At 46.9% G+C, this 12,357-nt stretch overlaps 1 protein-coding gene across 1 annotated transcript in view; it reads right to left on the reverse strand.

Moving 5' to 3' along the window:
• The window catches only part of AGBL4 (ATP/GTP binding protein like 4), a 1,318,619-nt gene that overhangs the window by 139,303 nt on the left and 1,166,959 nt on the right, over positions 1 to 12,357 (reverse strand). Inside the window, exon 7 of the mRNA XM_032637699.1 lies at positions 7,439 to 7,528. Within this exon, the coding sequence (XP_032493590.1) occupies positions 7,439 to 7,528 (90 nt within the window). The remainder of the gene's footprint in view (positions 1 to 7,438; positions 7,529 to 12,357) is intronic.

Consider the following 12,357-nt stretch of genomic DNA (forward strand, 5'->3'; position numbering starts at 1 on the left):
GGCACAGGACCTGAATGTAGAATGGTACATGAAGGTTGCAGCGACAGTTCAGAATGCAATCCAATGCTACCATGTCATCTATGATGAGAATAAAAAGAGCTACTACCCAGATACCACTGGATCATTTTTTCAAGAGGGTAAACAAAATTGAACCCAGCAAGGAACCAGAACCTGTGCCATCAACGTCAGGTGTGAGTGAAATTGCAGCTTGCCCTCCGTGTCCTATCGCTGACGATCCTTCAGCTCTACCATCTCCCACCTCCTCTCCCTCCTCCAGTCAGTAACTCTTCTTGCCTGTTCACTAGATGCCAGCCCCATGGATGCCAGCTGTTGTGCTGTACTACTGTACTTTTCAGGGTACTGTGCTGTAAGATGAAAAAGGTTTTCTTTATTTTTTGCATTTGTTTGTTATGTATTATTTGTGTGAAAAGTATTATAAACCTATTATAGTACAGTACTCTATGGCCAATTGTGCCAGTTGGGTACCTAGGCTAATTTTGTTGGACTTATGAACAAATTGGACTTACGAACGTACTCTCAGAACGGAACTCGTTCGTATGTAGGGGACTTACTGTAGAGGGTTAGTTGTGCTGATAATCACTCATTGCACAAACATTCGCAGGGCCAGGTCCCTGCCATGAACTTGGCATTCCAAGATGCGTGAGAGGTTCCTGCTCAAAGGGTGCATGGAGAGAAAGCAGCTCCCACTGTACCCACTGGCAAAGGCTCTGGTGGGAACAGCACAGGGAGCTCTGGGAACTCAGGGGGCTCCTGACCCAGCCTGGGGGTCAGGAAGAGGCCACGGCAACGTAAAGGATGAGTGGAGTGAGCCAGACGAAAGGGGTGTCAGGGGACAGTGTCCCAGGGAGGGAGGGTCTTACACAAAGGCTGGGAGGTGAGAAAGAAGACAGCCTGTTTGCTAGAGCTCTTCAATTCCAGGGGGCATAGCTTTGTAATTAAAGGCACAGACTCTGAGGGACTTCCCCGGTGGTGCAGTGGTTAAGAATCTGCCTGCCAGTGCAGGGGACACGGGTTCGGTCCCTGGTCCGGGAAGATCCCACATGACGCGGAGCAACTAAGCCCGTGCACCACAACTACTGAGCCCACGTGCCTACAGCCCATGCTCTGCAACAAGAGAAGCCACCACAATGAGAAGACTGCACGCCGCAATGAAAAGCCCGCGTACTGCAACAAAGAGTAGCCTCCGCTTGCCGCAGCTAGAGAAAACCTGTGCGCAGCAACCAAGACCCAACACAGCCAAAAAGAAAGGAAGGAAGGAAGGAAGGAAGAAAGAAAGAAAGAAAGGAAGAAAGAAAGAAATGAAGAAAGAAAGGCACAGACTCTGAAACTGGACTAGCTGTGTGGTCTTAAGCCCTTGGTTCCTCAGTTTCCTCTTCAGTTACGAAGAAAATAATAATAATAACTACCATGTGAGTTATTGTGAGGATCTATCTCAGTGAGTTAATGTTAGCAAAGTGTCTGGCACATAGGAAGTCTGTTGTTTACTCATTGCTCTTATTTGGTTTGGTTGAAGGTGTGAGGGTGGGAGGATGTTGAGAGAGAAGCGGGAGAGGTAAGTGGGGACTTGTTAGTCCTGCTGAAGAATATGAAGGGCACAGGAGAGCCATTGCAAGGTTACGGTCAGATCTGGGCTTTGGAGAGTTTCCCCTGGCTACAGCATGGAATGTGGTTTGGAGGGAAGTTATAATAATGGACAGATGTCCTGAAGGGTGACAAGGTGGCAATAGGGGCACAGACCTAGCAGAGTGCCAGCAAACATAAAAGAGGCCTGCAGTCAGGAGGCAGGGTCTGACATGGTGGTGACCTCCAGGGGCTCTGCAGTGACCAAAGCCCAGAGAGTCACCGGGAAGCCGCTGATGGAGGGGAAGCCGTGTGGATAGATGATGACACTGATGACAAGACTATTTGCCTACCACCCCCAGGAGCATCAATAATCTTGGCTTAAATCACACAATCTTGGGGAAAGGTGACACCAAAATGACTGAGATTAAGTTTCTGGCCCCTGGCAGAATGGTGCCTCAAAATGGAAACTGAGTTCAGTTTTAGAAAAGTAAGGAAAGTCATATTTCCAGTACCTCTGAGTTTGGGGGGGATTGAGGCTTGCATCCGCTGTGCAAATCTGTTTTCTCTCCAGGCTGTGAGCTCCAGGAGGGCAAGGACAGCTCTACATTTTTACGATGATTTTGTCAGTGCCTAGCTCAGCACTGGGGCCTGGAAAGTCCTCAATAGATATATGAGAAAGAAATGAATAAAATGTGGACCAGTGATGGGTTGAACTCTTATTACACTGGCTCTGTTTTGCAGACAGGGAAACAAAGTCAGGGTGAGACACTTGCTGAGTGTCTCACAGGGGCCTGGCTGGGATTCAGGTCCAGTGCTACTGGCTTCAGAGTGGTGCCCTTTCCACGAAGCCAAGATGGAAAGAGCCAGGAGTCGATTTGCATGTGATTTGCATGTGATTTGCATATATGCTCACAGGGTTTTTCTCTAGAGAGTCCTGTATAAGGTTCACTGTTGCTGTTTCCGGCTAGTAGGCAGAATAGAATACAGTGCAATGGGAAGAGCCCAGGCTTGAAGCAAGACAGTCGGCTGGGGTCTCTGCTGGGCTCAGAGTGTGGGTCACGTGGCAGGAGCCACTCTAGACCCCACCCTGACCGTGTACCAGGCCCCTGTCTGCCCTCAGCTGAGCCCAAGGGCCCCAAATTATGGAATCACAGGCAGTCTCGCCCTGAAGAGGCTGAAGTTCACAGAGTCTAAGTTCTTACCCTCTAATCCCCAACTCTGCCCATTTCACAAATGAAAGGACAAGTTTGGGGAAGAAAAAGGCCCCCGTGACAACCCCTTAGGGATCCAGTTTCAGGCATCTGTGAGGCTGTATGGGAGAGAAGGGGAAGGGGAAGATGGAGAACAGGTGAGGGAGAGAGGAAAACAGAGTTGGGGAGGGGAGGGAGAAAGGGGCATCGGTCACCACCTCACTGTGGGAAATGCTAGGTTGTGCTGGGTCCTGGTGTCCTGGTGGTTATGAGTGTGTGTGTGTGTATTCCCCTCCTCCTCTCCCTGCCCGCACAGGACACCCCGGAAGAGTGAGCTCCCAGAGGGAGGGCCCGGTGGGCCCCTTGGCACGTTGAGCAGGGCTCCCTGAATTCTCACAGCAGCTCCTGGAGGACCACATTGCTGCCACATTTTATAGGCAGAGAAACAGGCTGCGAGAGTTGAGGACTTGCCGAGCGAGGGTCCCCAGCGCGGAGGTGAAGTGGTAGGATTCTGACTCAGGGCTGCTCAAGTCTAAAGCCTTAACGATGCACATGCCCCTGCTGTCTCCTGCGGGTGGCACACCTTCCACGGTCGTGTTGCATACGCGTGGGCTTAACCGATTCATTTATGAACGGTCTGAAGTGGGCAAGCGCTCTGCAGGTGGGACTTTTCAGTGAGCCATGCACCAACAACTCCAGAAAGCTTCAGCACAAGAATATTCACTCAACCGGAGGTCGGAGATCTGACGTGCAGTCCCGGCCAAACTTCTGACGTGCTCCGTGGTCTCCCACGTGGGTAAACGAGGAAGGTTCAGCTAACGGTTCTTTTGGGAAGGAGGCCAGGAAGGCAGGGCACGTGGTACAGGAGTCACATGCCTGGGTTTGGGTTCCCAGTAAGGATAAGAGGAACCATCCTGGGCACCTGCAAGATGCTCCATGAATGCTACTTCCACCCCTACGAATAACACTTCTTCAGCGCTTACTGCATTCCAAGTACCGTCTTAAATATTTTATGGTTATTAACTCATTTAATCTCCACAACAACCCTATGAGGCAGGATCCCTATTATTATTCTCCTTTTGAGATAAAGGGACTGAGGCAAGGAGAGGTTATAGGACATCCCCAAGGTCATCCTGTACCAAGTGGGGGAGCTGGGCTTCAAATCCAGGTGGTGTAGCTCCAGAGACAACAGCTCACACACTCTCTGCTACAGAGCCACGTGGGAGTGACCTTGACCTCCCACACCGTAGTTGGAGAACAAGGACAGTTTGGCCTCACAGAGGCCAGGAGCGGGGTTGGGGGCAGTAGAGGGTGACTGACAAGCAGCCGTCTCCCCAACATGCAGAGCCTTGAGGAAGTCACATCCCGCCCCCCGCCCCCGAATGCCACCCCCGCCAGAGCCCTGCCACGACAGGACTTCACTCTACTCCCAGGTGCATCAGCAGCTCGGCCATGAGAACCGAGGTCCCAGCCAGATGGGGATGACCAGGCCCCAGATGTTTGCCCTCCACTCAAGGTCACTGAGCCAGTGAATGGGGAAACAGAGTTAACAGAACCAAAGGTATCTCAGCAATCAATCTTCCAGGCCTTAGACCCACCCTCCTGCCCTCCCCAGAACAAGGTGGGCTGGGGAGGGGAATCCAGCTGAGGGCTGGGTCTGGGGAAGAAAGCCCCAGCTGAGCCCCATGGGGCTGTGGTCTGGGCTGTCCCCAGGGGGCTGGGAGGCCCTTGGGGAAGACCATGCTTCAGTTCCTCATTGGCAAAGTGGGGGAATCCTGCCTGTCTTGAGCTGCCTCAGGAAGGGTGAATTGTGTGTCTTAAGTGGCAGTTACAGAGATAGGGACAGAGGAAGACCAGGACTGGGGAGATGGGTCCCAGCGTCACATCCGCCATGAATTAGCTGTGTGATCCTGGGTCAGCCACCTCTCTCCCCGAGCCTCCCAGTCTCACATGTCAAATGTACTGGTTGTTGTGGGGTGGCCAGAACACTGTGCTCTTCCAGGCAGGAAGCTTGGCCCTCTAGTCCTTCTAGGCCCCCGCACTCCTCCAGCAAAAGAGCGTGCACAGGCTTGGGAGACCCAGCTGCAAAGCCCCCTCCTCTCTTTACTGGTTATGTGAACTGGAGGTTCCTCTTTCTGGACTCAGATTTAGCGTCCGAGAGCCAAGACAGCATTTGTTCCTCACAACAGCCCCGTGAAATGAACAATGAACAAAATGAACAAAATGCGCATTTTACAGATGTGGAAAATGACACTCTAAGATCCAGCCCTGGGTCTCAAACAGCTAGGTTTAAAGGGAGAGCAACAAATATAAATCAAATGCATAACAAATCAGGGCCAAAAAGATGACCATTGGGTAACCCACAAGGCAGGCACAGAGCAGGGGGCTGAAGGGAGTGGGCACAAGACCTCCTAGGCAGAGGGGCAGCAGGTGCAAAGGCCCAGTGGTGGGGAGAAGAGTGTCCGGGGATTAAGTTGTGTGGAGCTGGGATATAATGAGGCCAAGGCCCCCTGGCAAGGGCCACACCATGGAGAATTGTGAGTGTCATGCCAAGAAGTTTGGAGTTGATCCTGAGAAGGCAGTGGGAAGGCACTAAAGCCTCTGTCAAGGAGTGAACATTGACTGAAAGCCTCGGTGATAGACAGCACTGAGTCTATCGATAAACTCAGCACCATCCAGGGTCAACAGAGAAAGCACCTGGGAGCTTCTCGACTTCTCTGTGCCTCAGGCCTCCTCTGTAAAATGGGATAGTGACCTTACCCTCTGTCTGCTGCCCACAGAGCGGGTGAGCACGGGAGTTTGGGCTCCCAGGGATGAAGTATTGATGGTAAGGCTACTGTCTTTTCACAAATAAGGACAAAAGAGTTGCCTCTGATCAGCTGGGGAACAGGCTGCTGCCAAGTTTTGTAACTGACAGATGGCTGCCGGTAAAGAAGTTGGTACAAGAAGGAGGGCCCCGCGAGAGGTTACTGCAAGGACAGTGCGGGGAAGAAGGAGGCTGGAAGTGAGAATGCCAAGGAGGCAGCTAAGGTGGCTGCAGTGGGGAGTTGAGATCCCCCAGCCATGCCTCTGATGAGCTGCTTGTCTTTGGGCAATCACTTCCTCTCCCTGAAGCTCAGGCTCCCTGTCTGAAACTAAGAGGGAGGAAGTGGCACATAACCACAGCCTTGTAAGAATACGAACGGGGAAAATAAGACCCATATGTGTTTGCAGAGCGCCTTAGAGTTTACAAAGCGGATTACCTGCTTCATCTTCTCAGATCCCATGGGGAAGGGGGTGACATCTATTGAGGGCCTGCTGTATGCCAGACACAGGACTGGGTGTTTGTTTACATTCATCTCATGCCAGTTTCATAACAGCCTTCACAGATACATATTGATAGAATAATTTATTTTACATTTGAGGAAACCGAATGTTTCCTGGGAAGTGGCAGAGTCACTTGCAGAGCAATTGCATTCCACAGTTATACACCCTAGAAAAGTATCTACACACGTGTACAAGGCCCACAAGGCGACACTTATGTATCCCATTTGTGGGATACAAATATGACACATTTGTATCAGCATTGTCTGTAAGAAAAAACACTGTAAACAACCTAATGGTCCATCTTCAGGAGAATGGATAGGTAAGTTGAGGAATAGACAGACATGGAATAGAATACATGATGAAAACAATTGAATGACAGCTATTCAAGTTCCAACACATACAGAATGATACCATTTTTATAAAGTTCAAAAACATGCAAAACTAAAAAATACATTGTTCAGGAATGCTTACATGTGTAGTAAAACTATTAAGAAGGACAAATACAAAATTCAAGCTGATGGTTATTTGTATGAGGGGGAAGGAAAGACAGAGGATTTAAAAGGAATAGATAATATTCAGCTTCTTAAGCTGGTGGGAACTTGGGCATTCATTAAATTATTATTTATACACTATTGAATATATTTAGATTGCTGACTAATTGAATATATATGTGTATATATATACATGCATGTATATATACTGCTGACTATATATTTTATATGGATTAACTACTTAATAATAAATAAAAATTCAATTACAAACAGATACATTTGAGAAGAGAAATTACCTCTTATTTACCTCTGATTGTCTGATATGAAGCATGCATTCCTTCTCATGGTTGGTACGGTATTTCAAAAGCTGTTTGTTAAGTGAATTATTGACTGAACGAATAGATAACTTTCAATTCTTACTTCCCCAGCCCACCACACTTCTGCCAATATATGAATTGACCTGGGACCAGAATTTTTGTTGTTGGTGGTGGTGGTGATGGTGGGTGGAAGGAGACCAGATTTATTTTTCTGTAAACCACCGGAGACATGTAAAACAAAGCTAGGAAGTGTAGATGACTCTATGACTCTCATCCTCAATCTAGCACATACAGGAGGACTCTACCTATTCATCTATCTATCCACCCATCCATCCATTCATTCATCCATTCTTCCATGCATACGTGTAGTCGATGAACATTTCGTGAAACAAATGCTAATGGAGATCAGGTGTAGCCTCTTGAGAAGTGAAGTAAATTCTCATCCAAGATAAGGACTCTGCATGTGACCATACTGTCCCAGAGGCCATCACAGTGCCCCAGATGGATGTGCGGGGGAGACACGGGATGCCCATGAGATCTTGCAACTTACCTTGACACACAAATGAAGAGGGTGTTTCCCCCGGGTGGATTCGTCCTGTGATGAATACCACCTTTTTCTCTGCCCCCTCCCAAAGGTTGTCTGTAAGATAAAATGGAAGTAGGTTACTAAGGAGGACAGCTGAGATGGGGAGTTGTTATGTATGTGTGTGGGAGGGGCAGGGAAAGTGTGCTTTACATTTATCTCTTAAATCATTGGGTTAAAACCACTAATTGTATTATGTCCCTGGTCACCCAATATTAAATAACTACATTTCTGTTTTTCTGTGCAATTGATCATATTAATGTTACAATCATCTGAAGAAGTCATAAGAGCAACGTCAAATCCCAGATCCACTGACCATGAAACTAGGCAAGTTATGTGTCCTTTTTGAGTTTCAATGTGTTAATCTATAAATGTGGATAGTTTCTTCATCGGGTTGCTGTCATAATTTAACAAGCTTACATATTGCCTAGTACACAGTAAAACTTTAGTAAATGATGGAGTAAAAAAGGTAGCTATTTATATTAGTAATAGTAGCCACTGCCATTTAAATAGCACCTTTTGTGTCGGGCACATTATATATAATCCCTACAGAAACATGACAGTTAATACTTCTTTTACTGAGACAGAAACTGGGGCTCAGAGAGGTTATATAACTTGTTCAAGTTCTACCTACACAGCTACATAGGGTAGAGCTGAGATTAGAATCCAAGCCCCGTTTGGCCTTGATGAAGTAAGAGGGACCAGATTTCTCTTTCACCTTAAGCAACTAGAGGATTGGACAAAATATACAAAACAACTCTTTTCAGACATTGAACAAGAGTCAGTCAGTGCAAGACTAACTCATGAGAAAAGGAAAACTAATGAGGCATGACCCATGACTGCCCTGGTTTTTTGCCTGGAGGTCCACCCCAGACCAAAGAGCAGAGACAGGTATCCTCAACAGAGCATGGAAATCTCACTGAGATTGAAGTTCAGGGAGTCTGAACCAGGTGGTGGCTGTGGGGAAACTGTATATTTCAGAGAAGAGGGAACTCTGTAGAAAAAGAGTTCCAGGAATCCATAAAGGGGTCCTCATGAGTCTTTGCTGGGTCCCAAGATGTGCATATACAGGGTGAGTCTCCATGATGTCATGAAAAAACGACCAGGGCGCTGTGAACCGCACATTCTCAGGGCTCACACAGGGCTAGGAATCATTTGAACTCCCATCTCCCAAGTGGAAGTCCGCATTGATCATTCAGGGCATTTGGTAGACAATCCAGAAGGGCCATGCCTTCGTAGTGGGGCTAAATCACCCAAGACTCACTCTAAAAAGAATTTAAAGTAAATCTCAGATGGATCAAGTTGAACAGCAACAACAACAAAATTGACTGCCAGCTATATAAAGTCCAACTGTCTTTAAAGGAAGACAACAAAATCCAGATATTCAACAATGTATAATTCACAATATTCATCATCCAGTAAAAGGTATTAGACATACAAAGAAGTAGAAAATTATGGGCCAAAGTCAAAGCCCACGCTTTTGCTGCCTCTACAGAAGTCTCACTTACATAATAAAGCTTAGCATTTTGCAAATATATTATTAGACAAAAGCAGTAGGCAAGAGTGACATTCCTAGAAAAGAGGGGCAGGAAGAGGGTGCTTAGCCATGGGCAGAAGAAGGACTGATTGACACGGAACAGAACAATGACCTGAAGGAAATTCAGACATGAACACTGAGAGGCGTTCGATTAAAGGAGCCCATCTACATTAGTGGACAATCTGGATGGAGAGGGGAGGCAGAGATCATTTACTGTCTTTCTGCTTCTGAAATGCTAGGACAGGTTATTTGAATGTGATTCATGATCCCAACAATTGATGTACCAAGCCAGAGACTAAAATTTAAAAAAAAGAATTAACCCTATCATACCTGGATCTGAAAGCTTAGGACTTGCCTGGTCTATTGGGTGACCAGTTTTGAGGTCACTGCTTCCCTAATATTAGGTTCCTATAAGACAGCAAAACATATAATGAAGCCAAAATGCATACTTGAGAACTCACTCTGTTCTCGGCTCTATGCTAAGCGCCTTTAGGAGCAAAGGGAGAGAGAGAAGGCTCACCCGCTCTTAAGAAGAGAAGTTAGATACCTGAACATCTCCTGGACTGAATACAAGCTCCTCAAGGGAGAAACTGTGACTTTCATGGTGTATGTTTAATGATTTTCCCAGGACTCTGTGTGGAAAGGTGGTCAGGAACTGGTTATTCAATTAATAAGTAAAACATACTCATACAGATCCTGGTTTATAAAGAAATTTAGACACACACTATCTTATTTAATCTTCATCATGCCTCTGTGAGGTGGATAGTATCAACTCCATCTTACAGGTGAGGGAACTGAGGCTCACAGAAGGAGGGGACATGTCCAAGGTCATGCAGTAGCAGTGGCAGAGTCCCAGCCCAGTGCCCCATTCACTACCCTGTCCGTCTCCTCCCGGATTCACTAACAGCAGTATCAGATTCTACATCTACTGCATTTCCATCTACAATGTACACAAGGGAGTTTGGTTTCATCCCTTATTGCTGGTGGGAGTTGAGCTATGTCTTAGTATTTATATTGCTTTTTCACTTAAAATACAAAAAACAAAATGTCACCAAGCCCTTTTAAAACACACTAACACTGACCCCATCTATCCCAGCAGCGTAGAAATGAAAAATGACGTTACCAAGGTCTCAGTGAAGCCTATCTTTATGGATGTCTCCCCTGACCTGGTATCAGCTCAATTGCATTCAGCATTTCTGCTGACCACAGGGAAATGCAAAATGGGCATTCTATTTGCACACTAATTTTACTGAGCCCCTGCGTCTTCATAAAATGATAACGTGGGGCTAATAAAAATCAAGCATCTCGGGTGCTAATATAAGCAAATGTTGCCGCAGGCAGGTAACAAATTGCTTTGTCATTTAGGAGGCCGTAAAAGAGCATTATAGTCATCTTTAGGCAAAATGGATGGGTCTCCTTTGCTCAGCTTTTACCTTTCATTTGCAAAATCAGTTTAAGGTAATGTAGCAGCTCTGAGGTGGTGTGACATGGGACTTCCACTCCCACCCCAATCCTGTTACCAAATCCTCAGACTCGTGCAAAGCCAATTAAACATGTTCTTGGTGGAGACAGCAGGGATGATGAAGGAAGTATGCTTGAACAAAGCCAGGGTGGCAAAGAAGCTGAACAATGAGCCCAAGAGGAACATATAAGGGAGGGTAAAGCTGGAGGCCTTGGAGAGAGGCACACTCAGGGGTACAGGGTACCCTCAAGTAGAACCAGGACAGCCATAGTGGGCTCCCCAGTTAACAGAAGGTGTTTGCAGTCAAATGTATTTTGTGTAGCATCCCAACTCATACACACACACACACACACACACACACACACACACGCACAAGCACTCCTTTGATAGAGGGATAATGTCCCTCTATCAGCCACCATTTCCTTATTCATAAAATATTTCTTGAGCACCTATTAGGCGGCCAGGCACTAGCTATTATTGTCTTCATTTTACAGAAAACCTAGGCCAATAGACATTAAGTGACTTGCCTACAGCTAAAGGCTGGCAGAGCCAGAGTCCCCACCCAGGCAGTCTGACTCCCCCTGTGTTCCTCCTCGATGCTTCTCTGCCTCTTGTGAAGGACAATGACATTATCCAGCTCCAATAGCAACTAAGTAGTATTTATTCAGTACTTACTCTGAGCGAAGCACTTTACACGTATGATCATAATTTTCACAGCAACCCAATGAAAAACATCTACAATTCTTACCCCGATTTTTTAGGAAACTGAGTTCTGGCAAGGTAAAGTGACTTGTCTAAACCTGCATAAGTAGCAAATATGAGGGGAGGCAGGATTAAACCTAGGTCTTTTTGAGTCTCAAATATACGCTCTTAACCACCGTGTCATATCACCTCTTGGAGATTAAATGGGGTCCTTGTGGTGGTTTTAAAAAATACATCCACAAATTCTTCATTAATCTCCTCTTTTCAAGAGGTGAACTCCCTCCCTCCCCTTCAGCACGGGCTGGCCTTAGAGACTTGCCCTAACAAATAGATTGCTACAGAGGTGATGGTGTTTGGCTTTTGAGATTAGGCTATAAAAAGACAGTGGCTTCCATCGTGGATGTACTTTCTCTCTCTCTCTCTCATCACTCACTCTGGCGGCCTTGACTTGTGGACACTCAGGCAGCCTGTGGAGGGGGTCCCCCTGGTGAGGACCATCCCATCCCCAGATGACTGCAGCCCTGGCCCACAGCTTACCGCAACCTCATGAGAGAGCCTGGGTCAGAGCCAGCCAGCAAAGCTGCTCCCACATTCCTGACCCACTGATACAAAGAGATAATAAACGTTTGTTGTTTTAAAAATGCTGAATTCTAGAGTAATGTGTTAGGCAGTAATAGATAACTAATTAATCCCACTGGAGATGGCTGCACTTCCCCTAGTTGATTGTAGAACTTAAGAAACTTTGCATCTCATCTACTGAGGCTGAGCCTGAGGGAGGAGCAGAGCCACAACCTTGGTGTCAGGATGGAGGGAGAGCCTCCATCGATCTGGTCAACTGTCTGTGGACTGGACCTGTGGTTGGTGGAGGTACCAGCCAAGATGCCAAGAGGCCCCAGAGAGCACCAGCTGGGCACTCTGAGGACAAAATTCTCCCACAAGTTCACATGGTCAGTTTTGTTGCCCTGTCTCTCCTGACAATAACTTGTCACAGGGAGCGAGGTATTCTGTGCAGGAAGAAGGGTGGGGACCTGGGAGGGGAATACGGAATGTTACAATAGAAAGATTTTTTTTTTTTTAAACAGAAAACGTTTTCATTTTCTTGACTGCATGATCCCTGAGGGCATCACAAAGTCAGGGAATGCCCTCCTGTTGGTTTCCATACTGGATCAGTTGCAGTCTTGCCCA

This window comes from Phocoena sinus, chromosome 1, assembly GCF_008692025.1.
Source record: "Phocoena sinus isolate mPhoSin1 chromosome 1, mPhoSin1.pri, whole genome shotgun sequence".
Classification (NCBI taxonomy): Eukaryota; Metazoa; Chordata; class Mammalia; order Artiodactyla; family Phocoenidae; genus Phocoena; species Phocoena sinus.